This window comes from Argiope bruennichi, chromosome 6 (assembly GCF_947563725.1).
Source record: "Argiope bruennichi chromosome 6, qqArgBrue1.1, whole genome shotgun sequence".
NCBI classification, from domain to species: Eukaryota; Metazoa; Arthropoda; class Arachnida; order Araneae; family Araneidae; genus Argiope; species Argiope bruennichi.
This window is the reverse complement of record NC_079156.1, coordinates 102,484,764-102,500,640: the sequence shown is the minus strand read 5'-3', so window position 1 is coordinate 102,500,640 and position 15,877 is coordinate 102,484,764. Positions and strand designations below refer to the sequence as shown.

The 15,877-nt window shown below is 32.5% G+C and overlaps 1 protein-coding gene across 4 annotated transcripts in view; it reads right to left on the bottom strand.

Annotated features, from left to right (window-relative positions):
* Window positions 1-15,877, bottom strand: part of LOC129971211 (protein slit-like) — a 482,178-nt gene that overhangs the window by 126,314 nt on the left and 339,987 nt on the right. For all 4 annotated transcript variants that reach the window (XM_056084788.1, XM_056084790.1, XM_056084789.1 and 1 more), the window contains exons 9-11: window positions 9,395-9,536; window positions 5,928-5,999; window positions 248-319 (exon numbers count right to left, since the gene is read on the bottom strand). In XM_056084788.1, the coding sequence (XP_055940763.1) occupies window positions 248-319; window positions 5,928-5,999; window positions 9,395-9,536 (286 nt within the window). The remainder of the gene's footprint in view (window positions 1-247; window positions 320-5,927; window positions 6,000-9,394; window positions 9,537-15,877) is intronic.

The window sequence follows — 15,877 nt, the reverse complement described above, 5'->3', positions numbered from 1 at the left end:
ATTTTTTCACGACTTATAGTGCGGACTATAAAAATAAAAAAAGTACTATATCTTTCAACAAAAAAAATCTTTATGTTCTACAAAATAAAATATGATAATGCTTTACTTTCTAGTTCGAGAACTATAAAGCAAAGCATTTATAGTTCTAGAAACTGTAAATTATTGAAGAATGGGAATCAACCAAAGTCTTTACAACTCTAAATTAAAATTTGTACTAATGTAAAAATAAGATATAAAAAATACTTACAGCGAAGTAAGAGTTTTCAATCCGCTGAAAGCGTCTCCAGCAATTTTAGATATTTCATTGTTACTCAAATCTCTAAAAATGGAAAAAGGAGATATATTAGTTCAGGATTTCTACTACATTAAACGTGTTTTAAATTCATTTTATTATTTCAGTTTTGGCACCAGTATTTAAATCTTTGATCGATCTCACATTACATAGGTATACTTTAACAGAAAACGGTACTTGTCGGTTGTAACGACGATCAAAAAGTGCCAAGAAAAAATTTCGCCAAATCGGCGAATTCAATCATCAAATTATATAGCATGTGATCCGACTACAGAGCAAACTATATAGCACTTGAGTATATTTTTAAAATTTGATTTTTTTATTGGCGCTTTTTGGTCACCCTTAAAACCTAATTGTACCCAGAAAACTGTCCTTTTGAAACTGAAGGCCTTTCGTATGTGATAAAGCTCCAGGTCCAAACTATATTCTTTTAGCCCAGTTTATTTGAGTATAGAATTCAAAAATAACCATTTTATAATAAAATATTTAAATTACTGGAGTATGTCATATTATATGCTTTCATAGTATAGACAGCATTTTCTTATTCAAATTGAGATTTTAATACAAAAACTAATATTTCAATGGTGGAATAAAAGTGGCTTAAAATTATTGGAATAGCCAAAATCAGTGATATTATGTAATGTTTTGAATTATTTTAATATGCTATTATTGCGAAATTTGAAAAAAAAACCCTATTGTTTTTCTGGATTTCGAAATGTATTTATATAACCTCTTTCGGGTTTAAAATGGATAGTTTAGAAATCTGTCCAAGACAATAAAGTATTAATAACATATTAGAGTAGTTTTTGTGAACCATATTTGAAAAAAGAACCCCCAAAAAATAAATGATTTTTGTCGCGAAAACAGCATATAAGGCCACAAGGAAATCTGTTCAGCAAGCAACATTTTCAAAAAATTTTCTATCACGGGAACTGAAAACATATTTCCGTCAATTCCCTCTCTTTCATATAATTAATATATCTTTCCCAAAGCACATTTATTTCCGTCACAATCTTGCTTTCCATCTTCAGCATTCAATTTCCCAACGACGATTCTCTTCCGAAAAACATCAATCTATTCGAACCTGTCTCAAATCGTGACATACCAATCTTCCGCCACAACAGACCAACAACCAGCAGATCTCCAGCAATACCAATTCATTTATGCATTTCCAAACAAACCTCCCAGAACTATCCAAACAATGCACCAAGACCTCGAATAGTGGATCTGCGAAGAAAAAGCAACAACTGTCAAAAACGCAGCAAACAAGTTTTTAATTCATACACCTAGCGAAGGCAATGAGACAGAAGACAGTAAATTTCTCAAACGAGACACGTAGGATCTCTCCCCCTACCCTAGAGAGGCCGAAAACGAGGCACAGTAGAGAATCCATCATCCTGATCAGCCAAGGCTAGAAACAGATATGCCACCCAAAACGCGGTTCCCCCAAATCATACGTCACTTGTCAAACTGGAGGAAGGCTCTTCAGTATTGCAGGACTGGAAGGTGTACAAGGCTTTATGGGCATCCTGGGATGCAAGTTCGGAGTCTGGAATGGGGTGTTAAGACACTAGGAGACTTCATGTCGGATACTTATGACAAAGTCCATTTGGGGCTCTTGAGATACTGGAGGAATATTAAAGTTCAAGTAGTAATCGTTGAACACCTGCAGAATATTTTAGCGGTTTTTGATGGAAAAGAGGAGAATAATTTATGCTGAAGTGGATCTAGAACACACAAATATTATATACAGGTTGAAGTGTACAAAGAATTATTATTATTGAAATGTAATTAGAAAGTTAGATATAAAAAATTAAATTATGAATAATATTGTATATAGCAGACCATTATTATCTTGAATTTGATGCAGATGCTACGCACGCGCACACACAAAGAAAACCAGATAATCATGATTAAAAACGCGAGTTCGCAAATTGTACAGACTAAGTCTATGGCAAAGGATACCGACGTGTTCTGATTGGTTTACGTCTTCGCCTCTTTTTGGCAATGTTTTGCATTCATAATAGTGTAGTTTTCGCTTATTTGGCTCAAACTTTGTAACTTTCATTAGTTTTATGGAAGATACGAGTGAATATCCACACGATCTAATTTTTATTAATATAATTGTTTTCTCTAAATAATACTAGTAATACTAATTAATAATAATAAATATTACTAATAATACAAGTAACTAATGTTGTTTATGCACAGAAATATAAAAACTAAATGAAAGTAATTACTCAACATATGATGAAGCAATTAAATAATTCTTATTTTTCTATGATTTTCGTGCCTTTATTAGATAGTTTATGCAGTCATTGAAACTTGTTGCTGAACGTTTGTTACTTTCCCATCAACTACATAAGGGGGGATGATTAATTAATGCCCAAAACGTATAAATATGTAAGTTTTAACGGAATATGTGATTTCGTAGCTAATTTTTTTAGTTATATCAAAATAATATTAAGAAGAAACACACACAAAAAATATTTTTAATAAATTGTAATTTTTATATTTCTTGAATTTAGGTTTCAGGATTTGATCTTTTCTGCTGTATATGTGTTCCAGATTAATAAATATTACATGTAAACCGTAAAAAATAGGGGGGGGGATTCACAAATTTTATTTATTTTTATAAAAATATATTTCGATATGGCATCTTTTTGGCAAAACATTGCCAAAAAGATGCCAAGGCTTAAACCAATCAGAGCACGTCGGTATCCTTTGCCATAGACTTAGTCTGTACAATTTGCGAACTTGCATCAAAAACCAGCAGAAGTCTCCCTAAAATTTTTGTGCATACTTTCTAATAAACTTAACTGCACTAATAGTCGCAAAATTTGGCGATTTTGAATTTACATATTTGAATTACATATTTGACTTTTACATATTTCTGAAAGTACATACTGATACACAGTCAACTCTTTGCCGGATTTGGCTCAAAATTTAATAGATTTTTGCACTTTTGATTCTAAACCTATGTATGGAATTTTATCAATCTAGCTTCCTTCATTTTGCAATCATAGTGTTAACTAATATTCGGACAGACGGAATTTCTCTGTACAAATTTTACTCAAAATTTGACAGAAATGTGCAAATTTTGTGTAAAGATCGTGTACCAAATTTGAGCGGTAAAGTTCAATGCTTTTTTTAATTATATTTGTCACTGGCAGGCGTTTTCTAAAATTATGTTTTTTGAACTCAGAGAAGTTTAGTTTAGTTTAGTTATATTAACGTCCCGTTTAAAGCAACACTAGGGCTATTTTGGGACGGACATCGTCATTTTGAACCGCGGTCAGATGACGAGGACGACACTTGAGCTGGCACCCCCCTCTCCACACCACACCACACCACACCACACCAGCGGGAGGACATTTGGTCATGACGAATTGAACGTGCAACAGACCCCCTTACACGACGGTTCTTCGGTGGAATCGGGTCTCGAACCTGAAATCCTCCGGTTCCGAAGCTGAGACCTTACCACCAGGACACCGTGGCCTCAGAGAAGTTTAGAACATGGAGATTCGTCAACCTCTCGAATTCGAATTGTCTGATGATTACTCTACTTTCTCTAAATTAATATACGAGAAACTAAAAATAGTAATTTTCCGACATGAAAGTACAGAGTATTTCGTTTTAACTGAAAACGGTTCCCAATCGATTAAAAATCTTAACTAAACAATTTTGTCCACAATTTTCATTATCATCCAGTGAGTTGAATGTTAGTGGATGTTTGTTTTACGATTTGCAGGCATCAAAGCTAGTCAGATGCATGAAATCCAGAAGGCAAATCAAACTTGATGTTAAATTTAGACAGATTAGATTACAACTGTTGTTGTTAATCGACGTTAATACTTTGAGTTATAGTAATAAAATCTTAATAAGACTTCATTTTAAATTTTGCTGCATACATTTTATTTATTATTTTTGAGCAGTTAATTTCACTTAAAAAGTGATGCTTCTTCTCTCACTACCATCCAATACTGGTAGTTCGTTATAAGTAGGATATCCGAGATTCTACTGTAGTTATATAAAACCTGCGGAAGTGGTCTCCCTAAAATCTTTCTCGCATACTCTCTAATAAACTTATCATGCCAGAAAACGCCTTACATAGCTTTGGCGTACAATAGTTACGAACTATTAAGTTTTGGCGCGAATTTAACATTTTTACTGAATCGATCGTGTCATCTTGGCAAGTTATTTGGCAATTAATCTCTGGCATGCATTAATATACGGAAAATGAAATTTGTGCTTTAAACACATTTTTTCTCAACCGATTGAAACAAAATTGCACTTGTAATCAAGAAATTCCATATCAAAATTGATATACTTAAATAATGAAGCTTACAATTTTTTTGAAAATACAGATCAATCGATAGATGGACAACCCCCGGTTGGATTCGACTCAAAATTTGGCAGATGTATACCCTACAGATATTAAATGTATATACCAAATTTTATCTATCTAGCTGCCGGCGTCCTTGCATAGATGTAGGACATCTTCCCCGTGATCTGGGTGTCCCGGGTTCGAATCCCGGTTCAGGCATGGTTGTTCTTGATCTGTGTTCTATCTGTGAGGTGTGTGAATGTGCCCCCCTGTAAAAAGAGGTTGTGCAAGCGAATGTGTGAGTTTCATCTTCATATGAGCCAGAAGTCAGACTCCTGCCCTCGAGTTCTCAGGGGTCCTTACCCTCAGAAGCTACTGCACCCCCTTTCCGTGGTAACGCGGACACGACATCATCATCATCTATCTCGCTCACTTCGTTTTATAATTATCGTGTAAACTTATATTCGAACAGACGGACAAACGGTCTTCGTTTGAATAGATTTCACTCAACATTTGATGTAAAATCTGTATGATAAATTTCAACTGTCTAGTTTAAATCGTTTCTAAGTTATCTTTGTTACAGACAGACGGACATTTTCCAAAACTCAAAACTCATTGAGGTGTAAAACGTGGAGATTCGTCAAAATCTCGAGCTCGAATTTTTCGACGATTAAAATGCTTTCTCTCTACTATGTATACGAGAAAATAAAAAAGAATACTTTCTTTATTGCAGTTTTCAATAGAAAATCCAAAATCCGTAAAATATTAATTGTCCTCGCATTATATAACTATGTATATTTTAAAAAAACACATATTTTAAAGTTATAAACTTCCTATTAAAAGTTATAAAATAATTTCTTAATGGCCATTTTTAACAACTAACATTTAAAAATCAATAAACTTAGCGAATATCTAAACATTTCATTCCTTCACTTACTGTTGACAGGAGATGCGAGTTGGTAACTTTTCAAAATTCATGCAATAACTTTTTTTTTCACTAGTAGAAAATTTAATGATACAAAGGTTAAAGAAAAATTAATGTTTTCGTTCCTTTTACAGATAGACTTACAGAGAGGCAGACATCGTTTCAAAAAATTGTTTTTCGAACTCGGAGGACCTTTTTTAACGAGAAGTCTTATAAAAGCCTCGATTTCATATTTCTTGACGGCTACAAAACCTTTTCTTTATACACTTCGCACACGAGTAAGTACAAATATGTAGAAGACCATATACATTTTACATAATTGAATAATTGAAAAAAAAAAAAACGAAAATTCCAACAAGAAGCTACATAGCAGCATGACTTACATCCGTTTCAGCCTTTTGAAAGATGAAAATGCCTTGGGAGGTATTTCACGAATTTGATTTTGCTCCAGCCGTCTGAAAAAGAAAAACATATTAATGCAAAACAAAAAAAAAATACCAAAGGATATTAAACAATCAATGATCTTCTTAAAGATCACGCTGCGTGTAATCCACATAATTAAAGAGTAACTACCAAAATATTCCGTGATTCAAAAATTACATTATCACGTTGATACGTGTGTAGACAAAACAAGTTTATCTTGAAACAGCTAATGACCGTTATTGATTATTAAAATATGGAATGACTCAGCAGCATGGTAAAAATAATTACAACTAAAAATTAGTTCGGTAATTACAAGCAAAAAATGTCGTGGCAGAATTTTTGATACCTTAGGACAAATACTAGTTTATGAGTCACAAGTTTAGGAAGTTTTCTATGAAGATCAAGTGTTAACTAACAGAGTTTAAGAGGTTGTTAAAGCAAAAACAAGTTTTCTTTGATTAGCTATGGAATTCTAGTTTTAAGTTGATGCTTGCAGCGTTATGATAATTACAGAAAAAACATTATAAAAGATTCTAATTAATGCGATTTAAGAGTCAAAAAATATCTTAAATTCTAACTATTATTTTTGTAATAAATTTTTACGAGTTCGTTAACCTTAATTTCTCAGAATCGTATAGAATGTCTCTAGTCAGATAATTCATGGAAAGCCACGCATTTTTTGTGAATATATATTCAAATCATACAGAATGAAAGACAAGGTTATGCAATATCGAATAGAGGATTATTATTATTGAAATATAATTTCAAACTAAATTAAAAATAAAATCAGCGGGAGTTGTCTCGCCAAAACTTTCTCGCGTACTCTGTAATAAACTTGTCACTCCAGAGAACGATTTAAATAGCAATGGCGTATAACTGTTACGAAATATTGACCTTTGGAGTGAATCTAACATTTTTACTAAATCTATCGTGTCATCCTTGGCGAGTTATTTGGCGATTAATCTATGACATGCGATTGATAATATCCAAAAACCGAATTCGTGTTTTAAATATGTTTTTCCCAACCGATTGAAAAAAAATTTGACGCAAAACTGCACTTGTAAGTCACAAAATTCCGTATCAGATTTGATCATTTAAATGCGTTTTTCAAACTCAAGGAGGTCTTAAACGTGGAATTCGTCAAAATCTTGAGTTCGAATTTTTTGACGATTACTATATTTTCTTTATACTAATTTCTATTAATTACTCTAATTTCTATTAATTACTCTATACTAATTTAAATTAATTACTCTAATTTCTATTAATTACTCTATACTAATTTCAATTAATTACTCTTATTTCAATTAATTACTCTTATTTCAATTAATTACTCTATACTAATTTCAATTAATTACTCTATACTAATTTCAATTAATTACTCTATACTAATTTCAATTAATTACTCTAATTTCTATTAATTACTCTAATTTCTATTAATTACTCTATACTAATTTCAATTAATTGCTCTATACTAATTTCAATTAATTACTCTAATTTCTATTAATTACTCTATACTAATTTCCATTAATTACTCTGTATTAATTTCTATTACTATAATTTCTCTATACTAAAAAAAAAAAAAATTGAATAGCTAGTCCTTTGATAGCTATTTAAATTCTTTTTTTTTTTTTTTTAATTTTATTTCTGAGCTTTTACCGGTGTGACGTCATTTTGGCACACACCTAATCATCATCAGAATACCACATATATGAGAAAATAAACATTAAATGCTCCCATGCATGTACATAAATTGTATAAAGTATGGATGTTTAATTGTACTCAAGGCATGAAATAAAGGTATGATTTATAATTTTAATATTTAATCATTGCATTCAATAGGAGGTAGTAATAATAACTTAAAAACTTTAAAAATCTTTCTTTTAAAGGGGAAGGAGGACTCTGAAATAAGCAAAAATGGATGAATGCATGACATTTTATTTTTATTGCTTCATCACCAAAATATATATTTATATTCAACTGAAATAGTGGTATAAAATATATTTGAAAACCCTTTTTTTTTTAAGTACATTTTAATGACTTTTTTCAAAATGATATTGTGAATAGATTGAAATATCTTTGAGGTGTTCCTGGTGTCCTAATTTTTGAAGAAACTAAACAGAATAAAAAAAAAAAGAAAAAAGATTTCGGTTAAACGTTAAAAAAAAAAAAGGTATGCATTTTACATTTCGTGTTTTTTTAGATAGTTAAACATTAATTTTATTTCAGAAAAACATAAAATTTTTTATGAAAACAAAGTAAGTGTGAATAAGAATATTTAAAAATATTAGCATTTAATTGGAATTACAAAATCATACATAGTTTTGTTCCAAATAAATTTATATTGAGAATTAAAAAAAAATAATAATAAAAAAATTAAAAATGAAATTGCTTAGAATATTTTAAATTTTTAAAAATAATACATCTTTTAATTTTTTAAAATATAATATGTTGCATTTTCAAAAGTGTTTTAAGAAATTTTGAATATATGCATATGAATATTTTAATAGACATATATAAAAAACATCATAACATAAAATTTCATAAAAATTTTCTAAGAGAATAATTTACAAAAGTGCTTATTACTTAGTGCTTATCACTCTTTCTACCGTCCCCTTAAATGAATTAGTGGCATTAAATTTGTAACAATGAAAGTTGTTTATTAAAATCTCCATTATTCGTTGTTTTAAATCTGCCCATTAAAAGCGCATACATGAGTTCTTTACTATAATTCAAATGTTAAGAAAAAAGTTATTACGAAAATAACATCCAAAAATAAAGATAAATTATAAGTAAAATCAGAATTTTTTCACATATGTTGTTTTAAATATGTCCATTCAAAAATGCATACATGGTTCTTTTACTATAATCCAAATGTTAAAAAACATTATTACGAAAATTATATCCAAAAATAACATACATGGTTCTTTATTATAATTCAAATGTTAAAAATTTATTACGAAAATTATATCCAAAAATAACATACATAGTTCTTTATTATAATTCAAATTTAAAAAAAATTATTACGAAAATTATATCCAAAAATAAAGATAAATTACAAATAACATCGGAATTTTTTCATGTACATTGTTTTACATCTGTCCAATAAAAAACGCACACACGGTTCTTTACTATAATTCAAATGTTAAGAAAAAATTTATTACAAAAATTACATCCAAAAATAAAGTTAAATTATAAGTAAAATCAAAATTTTTTTCATATTTGTTGTTTTAAATCTGTCTAATAAAAAACGCACACACGTTTCTTTACTATAATTCAAATGTTAAGAAAAAAATTATTACGAAAATTATAACAAAAAAATAAAGTCAAATAATAAATAACATCGGAATTTTTTCATTACACAATTACGAATGTTGCTTTTGCAAGGTAAGATGATTTTATTACGTAACCACTGAAACGAGATACTTACAGTTCCGTGGCGGTATCTGGAATGTGATCTGGTATCCGGCTCAGGCCCTTATCTCGGCAGTCGACAACCCCGTCGTAGCAGGAGCAGGGATGGGGACACATGGGCTCGCGGGAACAACCTGCTGGACGGTCGTCTTCAGACCCTGGGAAGAAACACATAATCACAAATTAACTTCCTCCAGATAATTCCCATCAAAACGACACATACTTTCCTGACACAAATATGACATTTCAAATTAATTATTAAAGTCACATATGTTTTGAGTGGTGTCAGCTGTTTAAGCCGCAACATAAAAAATTATCAAAAAAGCTCTGCAATATATCGGTTGCAAAATAGTTCCTAATTTTACTGCCATAGAAATATATATACGTCAAAAATTACTTTGAAGAGGGAAAAAGGATATCAGAACAGATTCCTTGGAATCAGAGGCGTAAATGAGACTTTGCTATCGGGCATGAATCTGCAATAAACCGTCCTTCCTTTATGGACATCATATACAAGCATGGATTTCTGCAGTTATGATTAATCATTACCAATTTGTTACTTGTGCGGCGCTGTTTACTACAACTCTGTTTTCAGTACGCTTCGTCTGTACTTTGTTGCCTGTACATCGCCTTTTCGTGTAGAATAAAGAATCGTTATAGTCTTTACTCGATCTTTTGGTTATTTTCACCGTACAACCCATAGACAGATAACGGATTTTTAATTAACAACATTTATTTTGGAAATTCGGATGTATTTTTATGATTCTCTCTCTCATTTAAGAAAATAGAAGAAAAAGGTCATATAAGACATGTCAAAATTTTAAAAACTATTAAAGTAATAGGAGGAATTATTTGATCTAATCCCAAAAATCTGTGAATCCTAGCTCTACAACCAGCGAGAATGGTCCCTCAAATTCTCTCGCATATTCTCTAATAAATGTATTATCTCAAAAAATGCCTTTCATGGCATAGCATACTGTTACGAATCTGTGATGCGGCTTCCAAGCATAGTTGGTTCATTAGGAGGTCCCAGAGCTTGGCGACTTGGCGACTTTGGAGCCAAAATAGATTATACCCGAAACATCGAGAATTTTCCCGATCCATCCAGTAGGAACCGAGTTACGCCTCGAACGTTCCTGATTGGTTGAGAGGCTTCTAGCCCCGTCACCTGAGACCTATAAAAGGAAGCAGCTACAGCTGCAGGGTCGTCGTGGACCAGTGGAGTCGAAGAGTAGTCGGAATCGACGGTAAAGAGCTGGCCTTCCAGAGATAAGCGGAGCAGCGACGGAGTGAAGCTAGTGCTGAACTAAGCTGTGCGCTACTGTCTGCAGTAGAGACTTGTTATATGCTGCTGTGTATGCTGTTGTTGCTGCACGTCTCGGCTGAAGATAATCGTCTTTTGTGCTGTATATAGTTGTCGTCTTTGTGCTGTCCTGTGTGTCTTCGTGTAAATAAACGTCGTTGTTTTATTTTCTGCTGCCGCCTGGTGATTGAGCGTTCTTCACACCATATAACTCCCACTATCCAAATGAACCCCGGAAAATTTCGTAACAATACAATAACCTTTAGCAAGAATTTGATATTTGTACTGAACCCGTCGTATTCATCCTTGGAGAGTTTTTTTTTGGTGATTAATCAATGGCATGAGGTCAAAAGAATCCAAAACATAACTGACCGGAACAAAAATTTGACATAAAACTATACGTAAAGTCTCAAAATCACGTACCAAATTTGATATATTTATGTCATTACGTTTTTCAGTTGCCGCGTTTACATGTTTCTGAAAACACAGACCGATAAATAGTCAACCCATTTTTGGATTTGGCTCACAATTTGACAGGTGTCTACAATATGGATGTTAAATCTGTGTACCGAATCTTATCTATCTAGCTTTCTTTGTTTTGTAGATATCAAGTTAACTTATATTCGGGCAGACGGACTTCCTCTGAATAGATTTTACTCAAAATTTGATAGAAATTTGCGAATTTGATGTGAAGACCGTACAGCAAATGTCAACTGTAGAGTCTCAAAGCGTTTTTGGGTTACATTTGCTTTAAAAGGGTTTTTTCTAAAAATGTATTTATCAAATTCAAGGAGATCTAAACGTACAAATTCATTATGATCTCAACTTCCAATTTTTTTTTTTTTATCAATTAGTATACTACCTCTATACTACATACACAAGAAAATAAAAAGTAAAAAAACAGATTTATACAATATAGTAATTCCCGATATGCAAAAGAGAAAGAATCTCTAGATTTATTTTACATACACAGCTTCACTGAGCACTAAGAAACTTTACAAATGAAATGCAGCATAATCCATCCATATTTTATTTTATTGGCCAAACATTTGGCGAAAAGGCGCCAGCCGGCAGATCCAAATTGATCCCGGCACGTTCAAGCGAAAAGTGGAGAGAAATAATAAGCACAATCCAACAAAGAAGCCACTATAAGAATGGGATCGGGAATGGAAAGAAAGGCCTATCGGGATGATAGAAAGTAACTAACAAGGTTAGGCGGTGCGCCTCTCAGAAAGCCAAATGCAATCTCTAATGGTATTCTTTTGTACACGGAACATTTCTCCCAAGAAACATTGGCGACGGCAGTGATAAGTCAAAGACATGGATCTTTCCCCTCTCTCATTAGATTCTTTGTGTGAGTTTTTTGCCATCTTTGTATGTTTTTCGCCAACTGATTTACCCAAATATTCTTTCGTTTAATGCTTGAAGGATTTTTTTTTTCCTACAAGGCAGTTTAAAAAGATGGTATGGAAGATCTATGATAGGAAAAAAAAATTCCATTCTTTCTCTCTCTCTCTTACTTTCCATTTTTTTTTTCTTTTCTACTTTCTCTTATAAAAAGAGAAAATACTGCAATCGTTAAAAATTTCGAATACGAGATTTTCAAGAATTTCTGCATTTTTAAGATCTTTGAATCCGAAAAATACATTTTTTTAAAATTATGTTTGTTTGCGAGCACAATAATTCAAACCAGTAGGAATAGTTTCCTCAAAACTTACTCGCTTACTCTCTAATAAATTTGTCATGCCAGAGAACGCCTTACAAGGCACTACGTATTATAGTCACGAAATGTCATCTTTTGGCGGGAATTTAGCAATTTTACTGATTCCATTGTGCCATCCTTGGTGAGTTATTTGGCGATGAATCCCTGGTATGCGGTTAATAATATCCAAAAATCAAATTAGTGTTATAGACATTTTTCTCAACTGATTGAAACAAAATTTTGACACCAACTGCACTTATAATCACAAATTCTCAAGCTGAATTTGATATATTTCAGTCATCGCGTTTACGTATTTTTGTTATTGTTGTTGCTAATCTACATGTCCTGACTTAGTCAGACCAAATCCAAAAATCCAATTGACAAGAAGAAAGTCAAAAACGAGGAAGGGAGAAGAATAAATTTCTCCCCAAAGAAGTCCTAAACAGTCTAGAATATGTTCAGCAGAGGCCCGATGTTGGCAGCATTTCGGGCAAAGAGGGTAAGATTTTTCACCCTGACAAGGAGCGACAGGCAAGTGTTGGTTTTTTCTATCACAAGGAAAAATTAAGGACTGGCCCGGCTTATTGGCCCTATACCAATCGTGAGTAAGGGGTACCATCCAATTCTTCTTATTTAGGAATTTCGCCTGACAGAACAGTTCTAAGTAAGTGAGCTCAGCAGAAGATGAAGTTGTTAGGATGCTTCCCTTCTTTGCAAGCCTGTCTGCTATTTCGTTACCAAGTATATCCACATGAGATGGGATCCACTGGAAATGAATATCATGTTGGAGTGAAATCAGCTTCAACTTCTGAAGAATAGACAAACTTGCTTTATCTCCAACATAGGTCCAATTGTTAAGGTGTTCCATTGAGCTGCGGCTATCAGTAAGAATCCAAAGGTTCTTATAATTATTTTCGTGTAAAATTTTCTTAAGTTCCTCATCGATTGCTAGTAGTTCGCTTCAAAAAACGGAACAGAAGTCTAGAATTGTTGGCATACAGAAACACTAGTCTGAGGAGTTAAAATATAGATGCCACTACCTGCAAAATTGTCGATTTTGTTATTATCGTGTTAACTTATATTCGGACAGGCGGACTTCCTTTGAACAGATTTAACTCAAAATTTGACATAAATCTGCAAATTTGGTATAAAGATCGTATACCAGATTTCAACCATCTAGCTCAAAAAGTTTTTGATTTATCTTCATTACAGAGAGGAAGCCGGGCATTTTTCAAAAATGCGTTTTTTGAATTCAGGTAGGTCTAAAACGCGAAGATTCGGGAAAATCTCGAGTTCGAATTCTTTGACGATTACTATACTTTTTCTATATACTACGTATTCAAGATAGTAAAAACGTTTTGAAATTGACAGCAGAAATTTGGAGTCTTAATGTCAAATTCGTAGATTTCTATGAAACTTTGAACGAAATCCATTCTTAGGAAATCTGGCTGTTAGAGATTGGCTCTATAACTACAAAACGCAGAAGAGATAAATGTATAAAATTTGGTGCACAAATTTAGCATCTAAAGGGGGTCCCAACATTAATGCAAGATTTGAATTTGCCACCATTCGTGCAGTAAAGTTTTGATTAAAAAAAAGACATTTGGTAAAACGGTAACAACGGTAAACGGTTTGATTTGGTAAACATTCAGTAAAAACTTGGCAAAAAAAAAAAAAAAAAAAAAAAAAACCCAACAGAACCTGGTTTTCAAAAAACATTTGACCACTGATAGTTTAGGGCTAATAAAAAAGGAGCATTATACATTAGAACAATTTGTTTTTACTGTTGAAAAACATTTAAAGTCTGGCGACCATAGTTCGAAAGTGTGAGAATTGGCCTCCTAGATCGTGTGATTTAACACCATTAGATTTCTTATTATGGGGTTATTTGAAGTCAAAGGTCTATGCCATTTAGCCCACAAGCATGTGTGCATTGAAGAAGGAAATCCTATTCTGTATCAACAGAATTCATCCACATTTATGCAAAATGGTCATGGAAAATTTCGACAAAAAAGCGCGCATGTACCAGCAAAGCCGTGGGGCCCATTTGCCCTATGTGTTATTCCATGCATAACCCTATCCTGTGTACTTTACGATTCGATAAAAGTATAACAATTTAAAGGAAAAACAGTAGTTTTTATTAAATCCAAATCTTGTGTTAACATGTTATTCTATTATGTAACGCTCCATTTTTACTAAGCCTAAACTGTCAGCTGTCAAATGGTTTTTTCCAATAAGGTTATCAATACTTTACTAAACGAATGGTGGCTATTTCAAACCTTGCGTTAATTTTGGGACACCCTTTAGTATGCATATACGCAGCAAATTCTGAAGAACATTGGTCAAGGACTTGACCATTTGTTAGTCTATACTTGAATGCAAGTAAAAATGATAGCTCAAAGTAGCAAAATCTTAGGTAAACGAAATTTGCTGTATAGTTTTAGCATCTAACTTAAATTGGCAAAAATGGCGGCAATCAGAAGTGCTCTAGAGTGTGTCGCTCAACGCAATATAAGAGGGGTAGAATCCAGATCGGTTTTAATGGCCCTTGATTCCATTGGTGAAACAAAAAACCGTATTGGATATAAAAGTAAAAGCTTCTGATCTTGGTATTGAAATTATCTGCATCAGAGCTCATCAGGGGTATATTGGAAATGAAAAAGCAGATATACTAGCCAAGGAAGTTTTAAACTTAGAAACCCAAGAAATATCTTTCCACGAGTCAAAAATCCAACTCAGAAATGAGACTAAAAAAACTAATAATCAAGCATTATCAGGAGAGATGGAATAATACCATCAAGGGGGGGACAGCCTATCAACATTTTAAAAACGTTTCGATTAACCGAATTAAGGGTGATTTCTATATTAATCAAGTATACCCTGTACATGGAGTATTTTCTGCACATCAAAGTCGTTTTTCTTTGGCAAAAGTTCGATATGTTAGTGTGGCACCGAAGAAGTATCTATAAATCACGTGATCAAAGCTATGGCGAGAACACAGACTCGGATGGTCAAAAAATAGGATGTCTCTTGACGTTGAAGAACTCATAAAAATTCCAGCCACTGAATCTTCCATTAGGGACATTTTGTCAAAGCTCTTGACTTTAGTTCTCTCCTAATGTAAAAAGTTAACGTACATTTAATATCTTTTATGCATTTTTAAAGTATCATAATTTAAAATATTTAATATAATAAGTAATGTTTTTTCTATTCTTTTTTCTCTAGAGGGTTTTGTTGTTTGCAAATGTCCAATATCATCAAATGCCGTTTGTTCCTTTGTACTAGGTGGGGTTGCAAATCGGCGGCGCCATCAAATTTCCCGCATGGCCTCTGGCTAGGTCGGGGTAATGCTTACATCTAACTTAAATTATTTTTTAACTTTAAAAATATATTTCCTTCATTAAGTGGCTTCAAAACAGAACAATTCTGTATTAATTACCTTGATACAGGTGGTTCAGAAAATAAACCACCATACTTGAAAGAGTTAAATGATC